This window comes from Phyllostomus discolor, chromosome X (assembly GCF_004126475.2).
Source record: "Phyllostomus discolor isolate MPI-MPIP mPhyDis1 chromosome X, mPhyDis1.pri.v3, whole genome shotgun sequence".
Classification (NCBI taxonomy): Eukaryota; Metazoa; Chordata; class Mammalia; order Chiroptera; family Phyllostomidae; genus Phyllostomus; species Phyllostomus discolor.
Genome location: NC_050198.1, coordinates 32960506 through 32986549, shown reverse-complemented (window position 1 = coordinate 32986549; position 26044 = coordinate 32960506). Strand labels below are relative to the sequence as shown.

The 26044-nt window shown below is 35.7% G+C and overlaps 1 protein-coding gene across 1 annotated transcript in view; it reads left to right on the top strand.

Moving 5' to 3' along the window:
• Window positions 1–26044, top strand: part of DGKK (diacylglycerol kinase kappa) — a 135058-nt gene that overhangs the window by 55388 nt on the left and 53626 nt on the right. Inside the window, exons 6-8 of the mRNA XM_028523010.2 lie at window positions 7011–7146; window positions 7618–7724; window positions 8038–8163. Of these exons, the coding sequence (XP_028378811.1) occupies window positions 7011–7146; window positions 7618–7724; window positions 8038–8163 (369 nt within the window). The remainder of the gene's footprint in view (window positions 1–7010; window positions 7147–7617; window positions 7725–8037; window positions 8164–26044) is intronic.

Below are 26044 nucleotides of genomic sequence, written 5' to 3'. Positions count from 1 at the left end.
AACTGGAGACCAAAAGATCATAGAGGAGGCTATAGATTAATGCTGGCAAGACAAAGTTAAGACCCAGAATGAGAATAGAAAGAAAAGACAAATAGTGGATACCATGTTGAGGGTGAAGGAGAGAGAGAAGTCACAGGCAAATGAAAGGTTTGAGCCTGGGAGACTTAAAGAAAGAATAAAAAGGAAAAAATGGAAATGAATAGCTGCATGGAAAACTAGATTAAAAGGTTAGCTCTTTCTAATAATGAATTGTCATGGAAACATTAACTATGGGAATAAGAATGGACTTCAAAAGTTATCTAGACTACAAATTCTAGACTCTAAAGCATCTTTAGATCAAGTCATGTAGCCTTTATTTGAATATTTTTAAAGATGGGGAACTAAGATTCTTGCAAAAGTGTACATTCAATGTTCCTAAAGCTCTAATTTTTGGAAAGTTTTTTCTTAGTCTTTGTCCTAGTAGAATAACTTTCTAACATTCAGCATGACCTCAGCATGAGAATGGCATCAGCTGCCTCTTGAGGTAGAAAACTCCATGTCATTGGAAGAATTTAAAGCAAACTATTTAAACAACTTTTGAAAATGTACAGAGAATTAATTTTTCATAGTGACATTAGCAAGATGGCAGAATAGGAGGTCTCAATCCTTATCCTCTTGTCCAAAAAAACAACAAATAAACAATTATGTACCAACTAGAATAGTTCTGAGATACTTCCAGAGTACAAGAAAGAAGCTACAGAAACTCTATGAATCACAGAGACAAAATAGCCACATAGAAAACCATAGTAAACAGTTTACTCAAATAGCCTGATCACCCAGTCTAGCAGAACTTAAGGCCAAGAGGAATCCCCTTGGCCTGATCTCCTCTCACAAGACAAAAAGAGAGCAAGAGGATTCCAGCAGCCCTAGAGTAGGTGAATGGATGAAAAACAAAATCCAGAAATATGCTGTCTACAAGATACTCACTTTAAAATTAAAGATACCATAGGCTGAAAGTGAAGAGATAGAAAACATATTTCATGCAAATGGTAACCAAAAGAAAGCATAGGTAGCTATATTTATACTAGACAGAGTAGACTTTAAAACTGTCTCTAGAGACAAAAGAGGACAGTATATAATAAAAAAAAGAGTCAATACAAGAGGAAAACATAATAATTATAAATACATATGAATCCAATATCTGAGTACATACCTAAATATGTAAAATAATGACAGATCTGAAGACAGAAATTAACAGCAATACAATAATAGTAGGGGACTTTACTGTCCCACTTACAATAATGAATAGAACTTGCAGGCAGAAAAATAAGTAAAGAAACTTCTGATTTGAGTAACACCATTGACCAAATAGAGCTAACTGACACATATAGAAATTATACTCAGCAAGATCAGAAAAGACACATTCTTCTCAAGGGCTCATGGAATATGCTCCAGGATAGATAATATGTTAGGTCACAAAATAAGCCTTAACAGATTTTAAAAATGTGGACATCATCTTAGTACCTCTTCTGACCATAATGTGATACAATAGAAAACAGTAACAGCAAGAAAATGGAAAAATTCACAAATACATAGAAACTAAACAATTCAGTTTTGAACAACCATTGGGTCAAAGAAGAAATCCAAACTCAATTTTAAATTGTCATGAGAAAAACAAAAATGAAACATGACATAACAAAAACTAAGGATGCAGCAAAAGCACTTATAAGAGGGAAGTTTATAAAAATAAATAATACCATTAAAATAGAAAGATCTAAAATAAAGAACCTAACTTTACACCTCAAGTATATAGAAAAAAACAATAAACTCAGCCCAAAGTTAGCAGAAAGAAGAAAATACTTAAGAAGAGCAGAACCAAATCGAATAGAGAAAAAATATATAAAAAGTAAAAAAATGAACAGGTAATTTTTTGAAAATATAAACAAAATTGAGAAACTATTAGATACACTAATGAAGAATAAAAGAGAAGATTCAAATAAATAAAAGCAGAAAAGAAAGAGGAAACATTACAACAGATGCCTCAGAAATAAAAAGGACCTTAAGGGACTATTATCAACAAACTAGATAATCTAGAAGAAATGGATAAGTTCTTAGAAACATACAAACTACTGAAACTGAATCAGGACAAATTATAAAGCCTGAACAGACCAATAGCAAATAAAAAGATTGTATCAGTAATGAAGAACCTCCCAACAAAGAAAAGCCCAGAACCTGAGAACTTCATGTGTGAATTCTACCAAATTCGTTAAAAGAACCAGTTCATTCAAAGAATTAATACCAATCTTTCTTAAACTTATAAAAAATGATGAGAGAACAGTTTCAAATTAATTTTATGAAGCCAGCACCACTGTGATACCAAAACCCGACAAAGACACTACAAGAAAAGAAAACTAGAAGACAGTAACCCTGATGAATATAAATGCAAAAATCCTTAATAAAATTCTATCAAACTAAATTCAATAGCATGTAGCATGACCAAGAAATATTTATCCCAGGGATGCAAGAGTGGTTCAACATAGATAAATCAATGTGATACAACACATAAACAAAATGAAAAAAACCCACACGATCATCTCAATAGATGCAGAAAAGTATTTGACAAAGTTCAGCACCCATTCATCATTTAAACCCCAACAAAATAGGAATAAAAGAATCTTACCTCAACACAATAAAGGCTAATATAAAAAGCTCATAGCTAATATCAAGCTCAATGAAGAAAAACCTGAAAGCTTGCCCTCTAAGACTGGTACAAGGCAAGGATGTCTACTTTAACCACTTCTTCCCAAGTACTAGAATTCCTAGCCAGAGCAAATAGGCAAGAAAAAGAAATAAAGACACCCAAATTAGAAAGGAAGACATAAGATTGTCTCTGTTTGCAGATAATAATGATCATGTACATAGGAAAAGCTAAAGACTCAACAAAATCATTTTTAGAACCAACAAACTAATTTGATAAGGTTGTAGGATACAAAAATCAGCATAAAAATAATCAATTGGGTTTGTATACACAAACAAATTTTTCAAAAGGGAAAGAAACAGCTCATTCATAATAGCAACAAAAAGTATGAAATACTTAGAAATAAATTTAACCAAAGAGATGAAAGACTTTTACACTGAAAATTATAAAACATTGATGCAGGAAGTTAAAGAAGATATATATAAATGAATAGACATCCCATGTTAATGAATTGTAAGAATTAATATTGTTAAAGTGCCCATACTACCCAAAGTGATCTACACATTCATTGTAATCCCAAATGAAATCTCAGTGGCATTCCTACAGAAATAAAAAAATCTAAAATTTATATGGAACCACAAAAGACCCTAAAATGCTAAAGCAATCTTAAGCAAGAACAACAAAGCTGAAGGCACCATACTTTCTGATATTAAAATATATTACAAATCTATAGTAATCAAAGCAGTATTGTACTAGCATAGAAGCAAAGAGTAGAATGGTGGTTACCATGTGATGAAGAGAGGAGGAATGGGAAAACATTGGTAATGGGTACAAAGTTTCAGTTATGCAGGATGAATAAATTCTGGGGATCTAAATGTATAGTAATGTGACTATAGGCAAAAATTATTGTACACTAAAGTTTGCTAAGAAAAATTTTAACTACTTTCAACACAAAAAAAGAAGGAAAGAAAGTGGTATCTGAGGTAATGGTTATGCTAATTGGGTTGATTGTGGTGATTATTTCACAATATATATGTATAACACATCATCAAATTAAATTAAATATATATGCTTTTTATTTGTCAAATATATCTCAATTTTTAAAATTCACCTAAAAAAGAAAGTTAATTTTCCTGGTGGGTAGACCAGATAAACTCCAACATTCCTTTCAACTTGAAAAGTTTATGATTTTCTGATTTCATTAAGTAGATGAGAAAGTGAACCTCATGGGAGCTCAGTTGCCTTGCCTGAAATTACAGTTTATTGTAGCAGAATTTCTTCCTTTCCTTTTTTAAAGGCTTTTATTTATTTATTTTTAGAGAGGGAAGGGAGAGAGAGAAATACCATTGTGTGAGAGAAACACCAATCAGTTAGATCTCACATACCCCCAACAGGGGACCTGGCCTTAAACCCAGGCATGTGCCTTGACCAGGAATTGAACTGACAACCTTTCAGTTCGCAGGCTTGCTTTCAATCCACTGAGCCACACAAGCCAGGGAAGGATTTGTTTCTTAGATCCCCTTTTACACCCTGCCCTTGGAAGGACATCTTAAATTCTGTCTAATTAGTTATCTTCTTTTTGTCCTCTAGTCCCCAACTCTTGTGATTATGGGGTAGTCTGATGGACAACTAAGTGGTACAAACCAGACAACTTGATTGCATAGATCAACAAATAGGTTCGAGTTGGCCAAATTACCCTCTAGCTCATGCACAGTGTCTCTATGGCTAGTGGTTTCCTAGGATGAATACAGTTCACACTTATTGTCCCAACATAATTACTATTAGCACTCTGTTTCACTGTTAAAGTGGTGGGACAACTATAACTAAACAATAATAAAAAAAAGATTTACAACATCTTGATGATGCAGGGGGGACAAATATCCTGATTTAGATAATATGGTCACTCTGCTAAAGGCCAAACATTGTGTGCATGACAGAGTTTTTCATCTGTGTTCAAATGCATTTTTAATATGTATGAACAACCAGAAAGGCCTGTAATGACATACTGCATTAGCTTGCTAGGGCTGCCATAACAATGACCACAACCTGGGTGAATTAAAACAACAGAAATTTATTCTTTCACAGTTTCAGAGTCTGGAAGTCCAAAGTCAAGGTTTTGGCAGGACCATGCTCTCTTTGAAGGCTCTAGGGGAGGATACTTCCTTGCCTCTCCTTAGCTTCTGATGAGTGTAGGCATTCCTTGGTATTTCTTGGCTTGTAGACACACCACTCCAATCTCTGCTTCTGTCATTACATAGTGTTCCCCCTTTGTCTGTTTCCAAATTCCCCTCTTTTTATAAAGACACTGGATTAGGACCCACTCAAATCCATTATGACCTCATTTGAAGTTAATTACATCTGTAAAGACCTTACATACAACACATGTTCACCCAGAGTTGGATGCATCAAAGTTTTTTTATAGAATAGACTGCACATAAGGAATACAAGTAAGATCTTCTCTACTGCTAAAGTAAAGCAATGTCTATTTTACATATTCTTTTATATTCTGTAGCTCATGGTACCATGTAATTCAATATTCTACCCAGGCAGTGTTCTGTATTTCTTCCATTAGTCCTGTAGAACCTCAAAATCTCACATATTCTAAGAGAGCTTACCTGTCACTCTATACTGGAATGATCTGTTTAGGAAGTTGTCTCCTCCAGTAGACTATGAGCTCCTTGAGAGCAAGAACTATGGCTCATTCATCTCTGTATCTTTAGTACCTAGCTTTATAGAAAATACAAAGTAGGCTCTTTGTAATTATTAGGGGAGGGTAGAAGGTTGAAAAGAAGGAAAGCACTTACAGGGTTATAATCTAGTAGCTTAGGAAATAGATGTTGGGAACTCAGAGTGTGCTAAAGCCAAGGCTCTGTCACTTCCTCAGCACTCTATCCTCTGATATGTTTTCTTAAAACATTGCCAGGTTCTCAGTATGCAATAAACATCACAATCACAAGGTCATCCTAGACTAAGTGAGACTTTAGCTCATCAAAGTAATTCTTCTTTTCAGAAGCTTCCTGGTCAACCCAACAACAGTTTAATGTATACCTAGCATGCCAGAAGGAAGAAGGCAGGATCAGAAAGAGCCATGTACAGGCTATGTTTTAGATTAATTTAGGCCAAATTTATCAAGGTTGAACACTTAATGTGCCAGAGCTCTCAACAGTGCTCGCCCTCTCTCTCTCCCTGTCTTCCTCTCTTTCTCTCTCCCTTTCTCATGAACAAACCACTATCAGTTGCCATCAGGAGAATATATAGTTCTTTTTAAAGTTTGTCTTGCCTTTATACATGCAACCCACTATAATGTCAAGAATGAAATACTGAATGTGTATGCCCATGTTTGTACTCCAGAGAAAGGTGGAGAAGGAAAAAAATCGGGTATTTGTAGGAATTAGAAAAAAGGTAGAATAGTCCTGTGGAATGCACACCCAGAACAAACTTAGGAGTTTTTGATGCCCACCTCTCCCCTTCTCTTTTCAATTCCAAAACTAGTTGCTGGTATTCCCTGTGTCTGCCCCACAGTCATGAGAGTTAGGCTGTGATAAACAAATAGAGAATATACAAGCAAGTTGACAGTAAATGCCAAATTCAGTACCATCAAAGAAGACACCAAACATGTCATTCCATAATAGCAAAGACTTTATCTTATTTATCACTATATTCCTCAATGCTTTGAAAGTGTCAAGCACACAGTAGTTACTCAGTAAATATTTGCTTAATGAATTTTGACTACATTAAATTGATTACCCAGAAAATTACTACAGGAAGTCAGAGCATGGTTGTCAGAAAATAATGCTTGGGAAAGAAGCCCCTGAGATGAAACTATGGTCCAGGTAATGCAGTACTCTGCTTGCCTAGCAGTATGGTCAGGAAAGGGAATGCATATCTTCAAGATATGGCTCAAATCTGACAAACCCAGAGTCAGAACCTTGCCTCCTCCCTTTCTTGCCTGATCAGAGGACCTAAATATCACTGAATTCCCAACTCACCACCTCCTTTTACTGACTACTCAAAGAGAGACAAGACCAAGGCTAAAGAACTAATTTTGCTTAAACTAAACCAATGCAGTGATTTGGCCAAGTACTATGAAGATCTTTACTCCTACTTTTAGCTCCTATACCAGAATTTACCCCTTTATTTTTCCCTTTCTAAAACCAGTCAGGGAAAAAAATGGGGGTGAGGAATTTGTTAGGTATCAATTCCAACTTTCATTCTTCTTCTTCATATACTTTGACGCCAATATAGCTGGCCACTTCAGCCTTAGCAACAGATTTTCTGTCCTTCCCTAATTTGTCTTTATGATTAACTCTCTGTTCTCTCTGATTTATTTTAGATACCTACGGTAGAAAACAACCCTTTTCTTGTTGGAATGCACTATTGGTATTCCAGTCCCAGCCTCAGGACCCAGCACTGCAATGTTTGCCGGGAGAGCATTCCTGCCTTGTCTAGAAATGTTATCATCTGTGAAGGTACCTTTCTGAGTTCTTTAGAAAGTATGGCTAGCTAGGTAGAGATAGGGCTAAAGGAGCTCATATGACTTTAGTATCACTGACTCACACTAAGTCACTGACTCTGGTGTAAAATTAACCCTGACACTTTACAGACTGAGGAAAGGGGATGGGAAGAAGCTGGCATAAGGAGAAATTCTCACAAACTGAAATGGAAGGTTGGGTCTGGGAGGATCAGATAATATGGTCACAAGGGTTGGAAAAACAAATCACCTCATTCTTACCATCAATTTCCATTCAAATATGACAGTAGAATATTAAAATTTAGTAAGAATAAAAATAAATGGGATCATATAGAAACTAGGCCTTTGGAGGCAGGGAAAGACTATTTGGATGCATCTATGTTCTAACTTTCAGAGCAGCTAAGGGAAGGGAATTAGAATCTTCATTATTACCAATTTACATCCATCTATTTCTTCCTATTTTTCATAGTATGCAAAGTGAAGACTCACAGATTATGTGCTTTGAGAGCAAGCAAAGACTGTAAGTGGAATACCTTGTCCATCACTGATGACCTCCTCTTACCTGAAGATGAACTAGTGAGTAGTAGCTACGCTCTCTCAGTCATCCTTTTATATCTCCCCTTCAGTCAGGACACACAGGGGAGGAAAGACGTCTTCAGACAACCCAACTAGGCTTCTTTCCCAGGGCTCATGATCCAACCAATCTGGAAGAATTAAAACCCCCATTCCTACTTGTCATTGGTCACTAGAATTGGAGTGGGGAGAACAGACCAGGAAGAACTTCCTTGGGCTTATCACATGTCCTTCATGGGGTAATATACTTATTCTCACTGGTGCTTCCTCTCCCTATATCTCTAACTTGTACTTTTTGTCTCTTTTTATTCTTCAGAAAACTATGCCCCATCAGTGGGTAGAAGGAAATATATCTGTTAATTCTCAGTGTGCAGTATGTCATGAGAACTGTGGCAGTAACCAAAGACTTCAAGACTTTCGATGTCTCTGGTGTAATTCTATGGTAAGACCCTTCTCATCTTGATTCTTGGAGAACTTGATTTATAGAGAAGGGATGGATTGAAGCTTGACTGTGAATATACATAGATAGAACTCTCAGAGATTGTTACATTCAAATAGATTATGTGGATTCCATAGTATAGAGCTCAGTATCCTGGATTTCCAGATCTGGCTACGGAATCTCAAAGAGAAAGATTTAAGACTCTTATCTTTGATGGTTCTTAGTAAGGCCTACTAGCAAAAGGAAAAAGCTACTAGGGAAAAGCTGAATTTATCTTATGACAGTACAGGCAATTTAAAAAAAATTAGTTCTGAGTTTACCTTTAAGAAATCTTCTCCCTTCCCTATCCACTATTTCTTAGAAACTTGTAATCTTTGTTAATTGGTAATGGTTAACAATATTCATACATTATTATTGCCACTATCTATTGAGTGTTTTATATACATGATCTCATTTCATCCTTACAATAACCCTAAACAAGGCCTCATTGTCCTCATACAGATGAGGAAAATGAAGTTCACAAAAGTAAAGTGATTTGCTCAAGGTCGTGCAGCTAATAAGCAAAAAGAGTCTTGATGCATACATAATTCTGTAAAAACTGTGGTCTTAACTACAACATTACCATGTCTGTAAACAAATGATGCTCAACTAGGGGTGATTTTGCTCCCCATTGCAGAGACATATAACACAGCCTTAGAGACACTTTTGATTGTTACAACTCAGGGGAAGAGGCTATACTACAGGGTTCTAGTGAGTAGAGGCCTGGGATTCTGCTAAACCTCTAATACACAGGGCAACACAAAAGAACTATGTGGCCCAAAGTATCAATAGTAATGACACTGAGAAAACCTGATCTAGACTTTCTAGTATTTTATTTTTAATTTAATCTTTAGTGTTTTTTTCCATTACAATTTAGCCCCCTTATACCCCCTCCCCCCAGCAATCATCACACTGTTGTCCATGTCCATGAGTCCTTTTTTCTTTTTCCGCAATCCCTCTACCCCAACCTCCCCCTCACTAGCTAATGAACAAACTGAACTAATAAGCAAAGCAGAGATAGACTTTCTAGTCTTTTCAATGTTCCTATACAAAGAGAAACTAAAGTATAAGCTTTTTCTTAGAAGATTCTAGTTTCATCTGCCTCACTTCAGTAGGTAGGTGCAATCTTTACATTCTCCCTCTGCTTTGATACAGCTCATTAGTATCTTTAAAAAGGGGATTTTACCCTCATTGGATGCCTTGACTTTTGTCGCTTCCCAAAAGAGACATCTGTAGACCACCTGGGTACAATGGCCAGTGGAGTCTGGTGCTCATGGGTGCCATAGGGAACCCTCTGAGAAGTCCAGTCTTTCTGTAAAAAGAGGCCTATTATCTTATCTTAGCTGCAGCCTTAGGGGCCAGGTTTCTAATTAAACACACATCTAAGGATCAGCTGTAATCATAAATAGAGACCTTGGAGGGAGGAAAGCATCTTCCCACTCTCCCTCTGACATGCTCCAGAGCACAAATGTCTCCCAGAAGAGAGCTTTTGTATACATCTGGTGCCCCAGTTTTTGCAGTGGCCACCCAGTGGATGTTCCTTGATTACCTGTCTCTAGTGGCCACCAGGTCTAATACATGTAAGTCCCACAGGACTGTAGCCAACAGAGAAACAGTTCTTAATCAGCTACCACCCCCCAGGGCACAACAAAAGACAATAGTTGAAGAAGTCTAGTATTTCTGTGAAAGAGACCTATTAGCTTATCTTCATAATTGCAGCTTCAGGAGCAGGCTTCTAATTAAACATACATCTAAGGTCCAACTGTGATTCCTTTCAGAGACCTCAGAGGGCAGGTGCTATCTTTGTGCCCTCCTTTTACCATTCTCCAGAACACCACTATCTCCTGAAGGAGAGCTTTTATACATATCTGGTGACCCAGGTTTTATGTCTGGTACACATTTTTTGGCTGCTTCCCAGGGGACAACTCATGATTGCCTGGTTCTGTTGGTCAGCAGGGCTTGTGTTTCTGGGTCCCATGGAACAGTAACAAATGGAGAGACAGTTCTTGGATAGCGACCACCCCAAGGGCACAAAGCAGAGCAGATTGAAACACACTGCAGTTTTTATGTGAAAGAGGCCTATTTGCTTGGACTGCAACTTCAGTATGAAGAACAGGCTTCTGGTTTGGCACACATCCAGGTGTCTAAAAAGGTGTTCTCCAATGACAGAAGCTGGTGGGTGCAATCTTTGTACTCTCCTTCTGGCTTGCTTCAGGTCATTAGTATGTCCTGGAAAGGAGCTTGTACAACCATCTGGTGCCCCAATTTTTGCAACTGCTATAAAAGAGAAAATTCCAGGTCATCCAGGTCTAGTAACTAATGGATACACACATTCAGTACCCTAGGAATGTCTATTTGCATACTTTAAAGCTGCTGCCTTGAAGGTCTGGCTTCCAATCAGCTTGTATCTGACTGAGATCTTCACCTTTCAAACAATGGCAGGTCTTGGGACACCCTCAACTATGGGCAACCACTAAAAATAAAATAGGCTGCTTGGATTATCACAAAAATTTGAGAGACAACAAAGAGCTAGAGTAGGGTTGAACAATAAGTTTCATCTCCTACACAGGCCACTCCCTCGAAACTAGGAGAGGTGACTGTTTTACCTATTGCAAAGAAACCAACACAGAACTTCCAGGAAAATGAAGAGAAGGAACATATTCCCAATAAAAGAACAAGATAAAAACTTCAGAAAAAGTACTTAATTAAACATAAGTAAGTGATTTACATGATAAAGAGTACTAAATAACAGTCATAAAGATGTTTACTGAATCAAGGAAAAGAATGGAAGAATACAGTAAGAACTTCAGCAAAGAGATAGAAAATATAATAAAGTACCAAATTGAAGTCATAGACCTGAGTAATACAGTAAACAAACTGAAAAATATACTAGAGGGGTTTAACAATGGTCCAGATGAAACAGAAGAAGAGATAAGTAAACTCAAATACATGGCAAAGAAACTCACTGAGTCATAGCAACAAAAAGAAAAACATGTTTTAAAGTGAAGATAGCTTAAGAGACTTATGGAACATCAATCATAATAACATTTGCATTATAGTAGTCTCAGACAGATAACAGAAAAAGGAACAGAAAATTTATTTGAAGAAAGAACAGCTGAAAACATCACAGAGAGTCCCAAATAAGATTAACCCAAAAGGATCCACAAAAAAGGCACATTAAATTAAAATGTCAAAAATTAAGGACAAGGAGACCCTTAGGCAAGAGAGAAACAATTTCTTACATACAAGGGGAACCCCCATGATATTATCAGCACATTTTGCATTTTTTGGCAGAAACTTTGCAAGCCAGAAGGAAGTGGCACAACATATTCAATGTGCTGGAAGGAAAAAAAAAACTCTTCCAACCAGGAATACTCTATCAGGCAAAGCTGTCCTTCAGAATTGCAGACAAGCAACAGAAATTCATTACCACTAGATGAGCCTTACAAGAAATGTCAAAGGGACTTCTTTAAACGGAAACAAAAGGATGCTAAATACTAACAGGAAGACATATAAAACTATAAATATCACTGGTAAAGGTAAATGTTGAGTAAAATTCAGAAAAATCTAATGTTGTAAAGATGAATTAATCACTTATAAAGCTACCATAAAGGTCAAAAGACAAAAGTAATAAAAATAACTATAACTACAATAATTTATCAAGAGATACATGTGATAAAAAGATGTAAATTGTGGAATCAAAAACATAAAAAGTTGCAGGAATAGAGTAAAAATGCAAAGCTTTAGAATGCATTCAAACTTAAATTGTTATCAACTTAAAATAGCATATTTTAAATAAATTATATGTAAACCTCATAATAACCACTAAGCAAAAACCTATAATAGATACACAAAATACTTTTAAAAAATGAATCTAAGCTGCCACCGCAGAAAATCATCAAATCACAAGGGAATAGAGCAAGAGAAGAAGAAAGAAACAGAGGAACTACAAAACAGCCAGAAAACAATTAACAAGATGGAAATAAGTACATACTTAATAATTACTTCACAAAATGGCCTAAATTATCCAATCAAAAGGCTGAGTGGGAAAAAAGACCCATATATATGCTACCTATAAAAGACTCATCTCAGATGTAAAGACATTCATAGACTGAAAGTAAACAGATGGAAAAAATATTTCATGCAATGGAAACCAAAAGAAAGCTGGAGTAGCTATACTTACATCAGACAAAATAGACTTTAAAACAAAGATAAAATAAGAGACAAGGAAGGTCATTACAAAATAATAAAAGAAAAATCAACCAAAAAGATGTATTATTTTTAAATATAACTTGTAAAAATATATTAGTAATATATGAATACAACATAGGAACACCTAAATGTATAAAAGAAATATTAATAGAACCAAAGGGAGAAGTATAATAAGAGTACACTACAATATTAAAATATTAGTAGGGAACTTTAACACCTCACTTTCATCAATGGATAGATCAGCCAGAGAGTCGATAAGAAAATATCAGCCATAATGACACATTAAAACAGTTGGAGTTAAATATATATAGAATACTTCTTCCAAAAGCAACAGAAAATACGTTCTTCTCAAGCAACATTCTCCAGAAAAGACCATAAATTAAGCAAGTCTTAATATATTTTAAAAGACAGATCATATCAAGAATTTTTTTCAAACCACGATGGTATGAAACTAGAAATTAATAACAGGAAAAAAGTGGAAAATTTACAACTACATGGTGATAAAAAAAAACATTCTATTGAACGACCAATGGGTCAACAAAAAAATTAAAAAAAAAAACAAATCCAAAAGTACTTTTAGAAAAATGAAAATGGAAATACAGCATACCAAAACTCATGGGGTACAGCAAGAGCAGTTCTAAAAGGAAATGCTGTAGTGAGAATTGCCCACACCAAGAAATAATAAAATTTCAAAAAACAACCTAACTTTACACCTTAGGGAGCTAGAACAAAATGAAGCCCAAAGTTAGTAAAGGGAAGAAACTTAAAGATCAGAGAAGAAATAAATGAAATACAGACTAAAAGGACAATAGAAGAAAATGAAAGAAACTAAGAGCTAGATTTTTGAAAATACAAAATGAATTGACAAACCTTTAGCTATATGAAGAAAAAAACAGAGGGCTCAAATTAATAAAATAAAAAATGACCTGAAACACTAATTCAAAACAATATGTATACCCTATGTTCATTGCAGTGCTATTTACAACAGCCAAGATTTAGAAGCAGCCTAAGTGTCCATCAGTAGATGAATGGATTAAAAAGCTGTGGTACATTTACACAATTGGATACTGCTTGGCTGCAAAAAGAAGGGAATGTTATGCTTTGCAACAGTGTGGATGGACCTGAAGAACATTATGCTAAGTGAAATAAGCCAGTCAGAGAAAGACAAGTACCATATGATTTCACTCATGTGGAATTTAATGAACAAAATAAACTAGCATACAAAATAGAAACAGATTCATAAATAGAGAGCAGACTGACAGCTGTCAGAGGGGAGTGATAAATAAAAATTTTATTAATTTTATCCCTTTATGAAGGGATTAATAAAACCATAGACACAGACAACAGTATGGTGATTATCAGAAGGAAAGGGGGTCGGGGAGGTAGAAGAGGGTAAAGAGGGGATGAATGGTAATGGAAGGAGACTTGACCCTGGGTGGTGAACATACAATACAATATCCAGATGACTTGTTATAAAATTGTACACCTGAAACCTATATAATTTTATTAACCAATATAAATCTAATAAATTAAATAAAAAGGTAAAAAATGAAAGAGGAAAAATTACAACTGGTACCTAAGAAATGCAAAGAATCATAAAAGACTACTATGAACAATTATATGCTAACAAAGTAGAAAACATCAAAGATGTCTTAAACATCAAATGGTTAAATTCCTGGAAACATACAAACTAGCAAGACAATCTTAAAAAAGAGAAAATCTGAAAATACCAATTACTAGTAAGTGACTATACCAGTAATCAAAAACCTCCCAACAGGCCCTGGCTGGTGTGGCTCAGTGAATTGAGCACCGGCCTATGAACCAAAGGGTTGCTGGTTTGATTCCAGGTTAGGGCACATGACTGGGTTGCAGCCCAGGTCCCCACTAGAGAGCACATGAGAGGCAACCACACATTTATGTTTCTCTTCCTCTCTTTTTTCCCTCCCTTCCCCTCTCTCTAAAAATAAATAAATAAAATATTTTTTAAAAATACAAAAGAAACCCTCCCAACGAAAGTCCAGGACCATATGGCTTCACTGGTAAATTCTGTCAAACTGTCAAAGATTTATTACCAATCCTTTCAAAATCTTCCAATAAATAGAAGACGAACACTTCCCAAATCGTTCTGAGAGCCCAGCATTACCCTGCTACCAAAAACAGATATGGACATCACAAGATAATAAAGTTCTAGAACAATGTCCCTGATAAACATAGATGAAAAAATCCTAAACAAAATATTAGGAAATCAAATTCAACAATACATTAAAAGAATCGTATGCCATGTTCAAGTGAGGTTTATTTCAGGGATGCAAGAATGATTCAACATCTGCAAATCAATGTGCTATACCACATTAACAAAATGAAAGATTAAAATCATATGATCATTTCAATGCAGAAAAAGCATTTGACAAAATTCAACATCCATTTATGATTAAAAAAACTCGCAACAAAATGGACATAGAGAGAGCATACTTCAACATAATAAAGACCATATATGACAAACCCAGGGCTAACATCTTATTCAACAGTGAAAAGCTTAGTTTCTCCTCTTAGATTAGAAACAAGAAAAGGATGCCCACTCTTGCTCCCTTTATCTCATGGAAATATAATTTACATACAACATATATTACTTTTGGGTGTACAACATAATGATTTGACATTTGTATACACTGCAAAGTATTCACATTAAGTCCAGCCACCATCCATCATCATACAGTCACAAAATTTTATTTTCTTCTGATGAGAAATTTTAAGATTCATTTTCTTTGCAACTTTCAAATTTGCAATATAGTAATATTAACTATAGTTAATATGCTTTGCATTACATCCCCATCACTTTTTATGCCTAAGAATTTGTACCACTGATCCCCTTCTCCTATTTTTCCAACCCCAGTCAACCTCCTCTCTTGTTACCATCAATATGCTCTCTGTATCTATGAGTTTTCTTTATTGTTTTTTGTTCTTTTTAAAAATATTTTATTTATTATTTATTTTTAAGAGAGGGGATGGGAGGGAGAAAGACAGGGAAATATCGAATGTGTGGTTACCTCTTACACGCTCCCTACTGGGGACCTGGCCTGCAACACAAACATATGCCCTAGACTGATAATCAAACCAGAGACCCTTTGGTTTGCAGGCCAGCACTCAATCCACTGAGCCATGACAACCAGGGCTGTTTTTTGTTCTTTTATTTTGGTTTTTGAAAGATTCTACATGTAAGTAAAAACATGGTATTTGTCTTTGTCTAATTTATATCATTTAGCATAATCCCTCGAAGTCCATCCATGTTGTCACAAATGGCAAGATTTCATTCTTTTTACAGCTGCATAGTATTTCATTGTATTTGTGTATGTGTGTGTGTGTATCTCACACCTTTTTAGACATTTAGGTTATGTTTTAAAACATCATTTAAAAATTATTTATTTATTTTTAGAGAGAGGGGAAAGGAGGGAAAAAGACAGGGAGAGAAAAATGTGAGAGAGAAATATTGATCAGTTGCCTCTTGTATGTGCTTGTCTGGGCACCAAGCCCACAACCCAAGTATGTGCCCTGTTCAGGAATCAAACTATAGTGACCTTTCACTTTGCAGGACGATATCCAACCTACTGAGGCACAATGGTCAAGGCCATTTAGGTAATTTTCTTTTTTTTTTTTTAATTTTAATCATTGTTCAAGTACAGTTTTCTCCCTTTTACTCCCAATCATTTTTGTATCTTGGCTATTGTAAATAATGATGCAATGAACATAGGGATACATATACCTTTTTAAATTAGTGGTTTCCTTTTCTTCAGATGTGCTGGTTTCTATGGTAATTATATGTTTGTTTGGTTGTTTGTTTTGAGTAACCTCCATAGTATTCTTAATAGTGGCTGCAGAAAATTACTTTTCATCCACTAGTGTGCAAGGGTTCCCTTTTCTCCACATCCTTGCTAACACTTGTTTGGGTTGGGGTTTTTTTGTCCTTTTGATAATATCCTTCTGATAGGGTGAGGTAATATCTTATTGCAGTTTTGATTTGCATTTCCCTGATATTAGTGATGTTGACCATCTTTTCATATGGCTGTTGGCCATCTGTATGTCTTTTCTGAAAACAAAAGTGTATTCAGATCCTCTGCCAATTTTTAAATTGTATAGTTTGGTTTTCGTTATTGAGCTGCATTAGTTCCTTACATATTTTGGATGTTAACCCCATAACAGATATAGAAATAGCCAATATTTTCTCCCATTCAGTAGATTGCCTTTTCATTTTATTGATAATTTCTTTTGCTGTGCAGAATCATTTTAGTTTGATGTAGTCCCATTTGTTTGTATTTGCTATTGCTGTCATTTCCTTTGGATTTAGATCCCCCCAAAATACTACTGAGAGCAATGTCATAGGAGCTTGCCACCTATATTTTCTTCTAGGGGGTTTATGGTTTTAGGTCTTACATTTAATCCATTAATCCATCTTGAGTTAATTTTTGTGTCTAGTATAAAATACCAATCCAGTTTTATTTTTTTGCGTATAGGTGTCCAGTTTTCCTAGCACCATTTATTGAAGAGATTGTCCTATACCCATTGTATATTCTTGGCTCCTGTGTTGTCAATTAATTCACAAAATATGTGTGGGGTTCTTTCTGGGCTCTTTGTTTTCTATTGATCTGTATGTCTATTTTTATACGAATACCCACTCTTTTGATTACTATAGCTTTGTAATATAGCTTGAAATCAGGGACAATGATGCTTCCAAGTTTGTTCTTTTTTCTCTCAATTGCTTTGGCTATTTGGAATCTTTTGTGATTCCATACAAATTTTGAGATTGTTTGTTCTCTTTCTATGAAAAATGTCATTATACTTCTGATAGAACTTGTATTGAATCTGTAGATTGCTTTGAGTAATATTGACATTATTACAATATTAATTCTTCCAATCTTTGAGCATGGAGTATTTTTCCATTTATTTGTGCCTTCTTCAGTTTGTTTCATCAATGTCTTATAGTGTTCAGTGTACAGGTTTCACTGTAAAGGTCTTTCACCTCCTTGGTTAAATTAATTCCAAGTTATATATTCTTCATTGTAAAATTGTAAATGAGATTGTTTTCTTAGTATTGCTCTCTAATACTTCATTCTTAGTGTATAAAAATGAAGTAGATTTTTACATATAGGTTTTTATACCTTGCAACCTTATGAATTTGTTTACTAGTTCTAACCATTTATTGGTAGAATCTTTAAGGTTTTATATGTATATAAAAATGTCATATGCAAATAGTGACAGTTTTATTGTTTCCTTTCCAAACTGGATGCTTTTCACTTCTTTCTTCTGCCTAATTTCTCTGACCTACACTTTCAATAATATAATGAATAAAACTGGTGATGATTTGCATCTTTGTCTTGCTCTGATCTTACTGGAAAAGCTTTCAGCTTTTCACTGTTGTGTATGATGTTAGCTGTGGGTTTGTCGTATATGGCCTTTTTATGTTGAGGTATGTTCCCTCTATATCCACTTTGCTGAGGAGTTTTTTTTAATCATAAATTGATGTTGAATTTTGTCAAATACTTTTTCTGCATCTATTGAGAAGATTATAACATTTTATCCTTAATTTGATAAATGTGGTATATCACACTGATTTATTTGCGAATGTTAAACCTTCCTTGAATCCCCGTAATCTTACTTGGACACAGTGTATAAGTCTTTCTTTAAATGTATTGTTCAGTTTGGTTTCCTGATATTTTGTTGAGGATTTTTAATCCATGTTCATCAGGGATATTGGTCTGTACTTTTATTTTATTGTGGTATCCATATCTGCTTTTGGTAGCAGGGTGATGCTGGGCTCTCAGAACGATTTGGGAAGTGTTCATCTTCTATTTATTGGAAGATTTTGAAAGGATTGGTAATAAATCTTCTTTTATAGTTTGACAGAATTTACCAGTGAAGCCATCTGGTCCTGGACTTTTGTTTGTTGGGAGGTTTTTGATTACTGATTTAGTCACTTTATTAGTAATTGGTATTTTCAAATTTTCTATTTTTTTATGATTGTCTTGGTAGATTGTGTTTCCAAGAATTTAAGCATTTTTTTCCTATTTTCCACTTTGTTAGCATATAATTGTTCATAGTATTCTTTTTTTAATTAAATAGTTCATAGTTGTTCCATTACAGTTGTCCCAATTTTCCCCCCTTGCTCTCTTCCACCCAGCCAAAACTTGCACCCCACTCCCACAGTCAATCCCCACCCTATTTGTCCATGTCCATGGGTCATTCATGCATATTCCTTGACTAGTACCTTCCCCTTCTTTCTACCCTTGTAACCCTCCCTCTTCCCCTGTGGTCACTGTCAGTCTGTTTCTTGTTTCCATGCCTCTGGTTCAATTTTGCTTGCTTGTTTGTTTATTTGTTTGCTTGTTTTGTTCATCAGGTTCCTCTTATAGGTGAGATCATTGTCTTTCACTGCCTGGCTTATTGTATTTAACATAATACTCTCAAGTCCCATCCATACTGTTGTCAAGGGTAGAAGATCCTTTTTTGCCTATGTAGTATTCCATTGTGTAAATATACCATAGATTTTTGACCCACTCATTTATTGATGGGCATTTAAATTGTTTCCAGCACTTGGATATTGTAAATAGTCCTGCTATGAACATAGGGGTGCATAGGTTTTTTTGAATTGGTATTTTAGGATTCTTAGGGTATAATCACAGCAGTGGAACTGCTGGGTCAAAGGGTGGTTCTGTTTTTAGTTTTTTGAGGAAATTCCATAATGTGTTCTACAGTGGCTACACCAGTCTGCATTTCCACCAACAGTGTACTAGGGCTCCCTTTTCTCCACATCCATGTCAGCACTTGTTATTTGTTGATTTATTAATGATGGCCATTCTGACCAGTGTGAGGTGGTATCTTATTGTTGTTTTAATTTGCATCTCTCTGATGGCTAGTGATGTTGAGCATCCTTTCATATGCCTCTGGGCCCTCTATATGTCCCCCTTGGAAAAGTATCTGTTCATGTCTTTTGCCCAGTATTTAATTAGATCGTTTGTCTTCCTGGTGTTGAATCATATGAGTTCTTTAGATATTTTGGAGATTGAACTGTTGTCTGATGTACCATTGGCATACATGTTTTTCCCATATGATGGCTTCCCTTTTCATTTTGACAATAGTTTCTTTAGCTGTGCAAAAGCTTTTTAATTTGATGTAATCCCATTTGTTTATATTTTCCTTTATTTCCCTTGCCCTAGGAGATGTATTGGCAAAAATATTGCTACATGGGATATCTGAAATTTGACTGTCTATGCTTTCCTCTAGAATTTTTATGGTCAACAATTATATTTAAGTCATTTATTCATCTTGAGTTCCTCTTGGTGTATGGTATAAGTTGGTGGTCAAGTTGTATTTTTGCACATCTGCCCATGCAGATCTGCCAGCACCATTTGTTGAAGAGGCTATTTTTACTCCATTTTATGTTCATTCCAACTATGTCAAATATTAATTGACCATAGAGACATGGACTTATTTCTGGTCTCTTTATTATGTTCCATTGATCTATGTGTCTGTTCTTATGCCAATATCAGACTGCTTTTATTACAGTGGCCTTGTAGTTTGATATCAGGTATTGTGATTTCTCCTACTTTGTTCTTCTTTCTCAAGATTGCTTAGACTATTTGGGGTGTTTTGGTTCTCCTATTAATTTTTGAAATACTTGTTCTAGTTCTGTGAAATATGCCATTGATTTTAAATATGGATTGCATTAAATCTATACATTACTTTGGGTAGTATGCACATTTTAATGATGTTCATTCTTCTAATCCATGAACATGGTATATGCATCCATTTATTTGTGTCTTAAATTTTTTAGTAGTTTTATTTTCTTTTAAATATTTTATCTATTTATTTTTAGAGAGAGGGAAGGGAAGGAGAAAAAGCAGGAGAGAAATATCAATGTGTGATTGCCTCTTGCAAGACCTCTACTGGGGACCTGGCCTGCAACCCAGGCATGTGTCCTGACTGGGAATTGAACCAGCAACACTTTGCTTTGCAGGCCTGCACTCAATCCACTAACCTACACCAGCCAGGGCTGTATCTTATTTTTTTTCTTCAGTATTCTGTAATTTTCCAAGTACAGGTCTTTTACCTCCTTGGTTAGGTTTATTCTTAGGTACTTAATTTTTCTTGTTGCTATAGTAAATTGGATTTTCCCCTAGTTTCTGTTTCTGATATTTCATTGTTGGTGTACAAAAATGCCTTCAACTTCTGAATATTAACTTTGTAGCCTGCCATTTTGCCAAATCATTTATTATGTCAGGTAGTTTCTTGGTAGAGACTATAGGGTTTTCTATGTACATTATCATGTCATCTGCAAATAATGACAGTTTTACTTCCTGCTTTCCAGTATGGATGCCTTTTAATTTTTTTTTTCTTGTCTTTTTGCTGTGGCTAGAGCTTCCAATACTATGTTGAATAAAAGTGGTGAAAGTGAACACCCTTGTCTTGTTTCTGATTGTAAGGGGAAAGATTTAGTTTTTGCTCATTGAGTATTATATTTGCTGTGGGTTTCTCATATATGGCCTTTATTATATTTATGTTTGCTCCCCCTATTCCCACTTTGCTGAGTGTTTTAATCATAAATGGGTGATGAATTTTATCATATGTCTTTTCAGTGTCCCTTGATATAATCATGTGATTTTTGTCTTTAAGTTGTTTATGTGGTGTATTATATTTATTGATTTGCAGATATTTTACCATCCATGTATCTCTGGGATGAATCCGCCATGATCATGGTGAATGATCTTTATAACGTATTATTGGATCCAGATTGCCAATATTTTGTTGAGGATTTTAGCATCTATGTTTATCAGAGATATTGGCCTGCAGTTCTCTTTATTGTGTTTTTACCTGGTTTTGGAATTAGGATAATACTGGCCTCATAAAAAGAGTTTGGGAGTCTCCCTCTTCTTGATTTTTTTTAGAATAGTTTGAGAAAGCTAAGGGTTAGTTCTTTAAATGTTTGGTAAAATTCGCCTGTGAAGGCATCTGGTCCAGGGCTCTTGTGTGCCAGGAGTTTTTTGATTACTGTTTCAGTTTCACTAGTTGATATCAGTCTATTCAGGCTATCTTCTTGTTGTTTCTGTTCTGGAAGATTGTATGTTTCTAGAAATTTGTCCATTTTACCCAGATTGTCCAATATCATAGTATATGCTTGTTCATAGTGATTTGTTACAACCCTTTGCATTTCTTTGGTATCAGTTATTACTTCTCCTCTTCGGTATCTGATTTTATTTATTTGGGTCCTCTCTCTTTTTTTATTAGTCTGGTTAAAGGCTTGTCAATTTTGCTTATCTTTTTTAAGAAGCAGTTCCTGGATTTATTGAGCCTTTGGATTGTATTTTCAGTCTCTATGTCACTTAATTCTGCTCTGATCATGATTATTTCCTTCTTTCTAATCACTCTGGGGTTTGTTTGTTGTTGTTCCTCTAGTTCTTGTAGATGTAGCATTAGGGTATTTATTTGGGATTTTTCTATCTTTTTTAAGTAGGCCTGTGTTGCTATGAACTTCCCTCCCCAGACTGCCTTTACTGTGTCCCATATGTTTTGGGTTGTATGTTCATTTTTATTTGTTTCCAGATACTTTTTGGTTTCTTCCCTAATGTCATTGTTACCCCATTCATTATTTTATAACGTTATTCAGTCTCCATGTATTTACGTGTTTTTGAGTTTTTTCCTCAAGGTTGGTGTCTAATTTCAAGCCATTGTGATCAACAAGATGCTTGATATGGTTTCAATTTTCTTGAATTATTTGAGGCTTGTTTTCTGTCCTACCATGTGGTCTATCTTGAAATTTTTCTATGTGCATTTGAAAGAATGTATATTTTGCTTCTTTGGTGTGAAAGTTTCTCTATATATCAATTAATTCCATTTGATTTAGAGTTTTGTTCAATGCCACAATATCCTTGATGATTCTTTGCTTGGAAGGTATGTCCATTGTTGACAATGGGGTGTCAAAATCCCCTATTATGAGTGTGTTGCTGTTGATATCTTTCTTGAAGTCCTCCAAGATTTTCCTTGTATATTTAGGTGCTCCTATATTGGGTACATATATGTTTACAAGGGTTATATCTTTCTGGTGGACTATTTCCTTACGTATTATGTACTGACTTTCTTTGTCTCTTTTTATGTCCTTTGTTTTGAAGTCTATTTTGTCTGATATAAATATCAGATTTTTCTACCCCAGATTTTTTTTTCAAGTCCTTTTGCTTGGAATATTTTTTCCCATCCCTTCACTTTCAGTCTGTGTAGATCATTTTTTCTGAGGTGGGTCTTTTATAGACAGCATATATGCGGGTCATGTTTTCTTATCCGTTCAGCTACCCTATGTCTTTTGATTGAAGCATTTAAGCCATTTACATTTAAGGTTATTGTTAATAGGTACTTATTCATTGCCAGTTTTTCCCTTTGTTCTTATGTTCCTCTCTTTCTCTCTCTTTTTCCACATCTTCTTAAAATAGTCCCTTTAGCATCTCTTGCAATGCTATTTTGGTAGAGATATAGTCTTTTAGCCTTTTTCATCTGGGAAACTCCTTATTTTGCTTTCCATTTTAAATGAGAGCTTTTCTGGGTAGAGTAGTCTTGTTTGCATGCCTTTGCTTTTCATTACTAGGAATACTTATTGACACTCCTTCTGGCTCTTAGTGTTTCTGTTGAGATATCAGCTATAGCTTTGTCGGAGCTCCCTTGTATGTTACTATCTATTTCTCCCTCACTGTCTTTAAGATGGGCCCTTCATCTTTAAATTTAGCCATTTTAATTATGGTGTCTTGAAGTGGGCCTCCTTGGGTTCCTCTTGATTGGGACCCTCTGTGCTTCCTGGACATGTGTGACTTTTTCTCTCATCAAATTAAGAAAGTTTTCCATCATTACTTTTTCAAACAGGTTTTCTACCCCTTGCTCTTCTTCTCCTTCTGGTATCTTTATGATACCAGCAGTATTACATTTCATGTTTTCCTGCAGCTTCCTTAAACTCCATTCTTTTCGAATCTTTTTTCATTTTGTTGCTCTATCCGGGAATTTTTTTTCTACCTTGACTTCCAGCTCACTTATTTTATCCTCTGCTTTATCTGGCTTTTTTAATCCCTTCTAGTATATTTTTCATTTCAGATATTGTATTCCTCATTTCCTCCTGGCTCTTATAGATAGTTTCTATGCACTTTTTCATGCTGATATAGTTCACAGTAAGTTCCTTGTAGCTGCCATAGAGTTCCTGGTAGTTCACTGAGCTCCTTGAGCATCCTTATAACCATTATTTTGAACTCAACGTCTGATAAATTGTTTGCCTTGATTTTCTTTAGAACTCTTTCTAGGGATTTCTCCTTGCATTTCAACTGGACGTTGTTTCTTTGTCTCCCCATTTTAGGTGACTCTTCTTTTTTGTTTCTGCATGTTAGATTGATGTGCTTTGACTCCCTGTCTTGGTGGGGCAGCCTTCAGTTTTTAGGAGACCTGTGGGACTCAGTGGTGCAGTCTACTTGATTTCCTGAGCTGGGTGTTCTTGGCATGTCCTTTATGCCATTAATGCAGGCTCTCTTATTGTAGTTCTGTTTTGGCTGTTGTTGGATCATTCTTTGACGGGTTATTCTCTCTGTCTGACTGTCTGAGAGTCACACTTCCCACCATACCTTGTATGCTGTTGTTCAGGTGCTGCCAGAACAAAAAAAAATGACTCAGGAAACAAAAACTATGCTCACAGTAATAAATGCCACCCACAACATCACTATCAATAGCAAAGGAGTAAATATTAATAACAGTATAAAGAGATTAACACTATTATAAAGAAGGAAAAATGAATATGAAATGACTGATGGAAAGAAAAATGATTCTGAGAGGGTAGAAGGAGGAGAAATAATATGAGTGGGCAATAGAAACAAGGTGAAGAAAGAAAGAAAATATAATTTACATTGTAATTTTAAAAAGGAGGGAAGAATGTAATATGGAGTAAGAAATGGGAAGAGTATAGTATGAGGTTTGAAATTATTTTTAACAATATTGAAAACATTAGGAACCATATTGGAGAAAATGATCTACCACAGCAATATCAACAGCAAATGAGCAAAGATTAATATCTGTGGAATGGGAAGAAAAATGGAAAATAAAGTAAAAAAGCTTATGAAATGTCTAGAGAAAAGAAAAGTGATTTTGAGAAGACAGAGGGAGAAGAAGTACTAAGAGTGAGGAATTAAAACCAGGCTTAAACAGGGAAAAAGTAAAATTCTAAGTGAAAAAAAAAGAAAGGTCGGGAAGAAAGCAAAATGTAGTAAGAGAGGGGAATGATAAAATTTGAGATTTGAAATACCAAGATAGTGAAGATCTAGGAATAAAATTGAAGAAATGCAACAACAACCACTATATCAACAACCAGTGAACAAATACTGATAAAGGTAGAAAGAGAATAAGGATGTTTTAAGAATAGGAAAAATAATGTGAGATGACTAATAACAAGAAAAATGGTTTTGAGGAGCTGGAGTGGGGAGAAATAGTAGGAGTACAGAATAGAAACCAGTCATAGCCAGCAAGCAAGTAAAATTTAAAATAAAAATAAGAAGAGGAAAGAAGAAGGTAAAATATAACGAGAAGGGAAGAGTGAAATATGAGATTTGAAATAAACTATAATCTAGAAACTAGTGACCTAATAGGCACAAACTTGAAAGACAAGAAATGAATGTTAAAAATCTATGCAGGACAGAAAATAATGCCAATAATGAAGAAGACCATGGTGGAATTTGTCTCCATAGAATCCAGTGTTTACTACTGTTTTCTCTTTCTGGGTCCATCCCTGGTGATGTCAGATGGTGTCCTAGCCTGACCCTAGGCAACCTGTTTGAGACTACAAGGGATTCACAGTCTGTGGCTATCTTCTTCAGATTTGGCTGGTCCCCACTGTTCTGCCCTGCCTGCTTTCCATCAGCCTGTGGCCCAGGAATGGTTCATTTAATCACCTGAGAAGACTACCAGTACCTTCTCCACCTGCTTCCAGAGGGGACCTCTGGTACAATTGGGATGGTGGGAACCCCAAGTCACCCCGGGAGGCATGATTCAGTTTTCAGGGAAGATGGTCAGAATGTCCCTGCTACCTTGCCACCTGACTTGATCTGTCCCAGATTCTTTCCAATAATGTATGGTTTCTGGTGAAGTAGCTGTCCATTTGCTGTGAGGGGCTAATCTATGTAAAAAAGGCAGCTCTTTCCTGCTTGGCACAGACAGCAGCTCTGTATAAGCACTGGGCCTTGGCAGACCTCTGAACACACCTTGCTGCATGTGTCTCTAATCTCTCTGCCCTTCTAGTTTTAGTGAATCAGGGCCCAAGGAGCAGTGTAGCTCCAATAGTGTCTTGTAAAAAAGGCCCTTTCAGAGTTTTTAGCCTTCTCCTGAGGATATGTGGCCAGCAGGGTACTCCTGAGCCTGGCCTTACTGTTCTGCAGACACTGTAATCCTGTGGGTGGGCATTGGGCACACCTGCCTGTGAGGGGGACCTGCTTGGCTGCAGCAAATCTCAGGCATTCTGCTCCTGGCTGTTCTTGTACATGAATGAGTACAGGATCCCTACTGAATCTCTAGTCTCGCCTCAGCTCCTGTCTTATAAGAGTTTCTCTGTGGCTCCCTCACTGTAGCACCC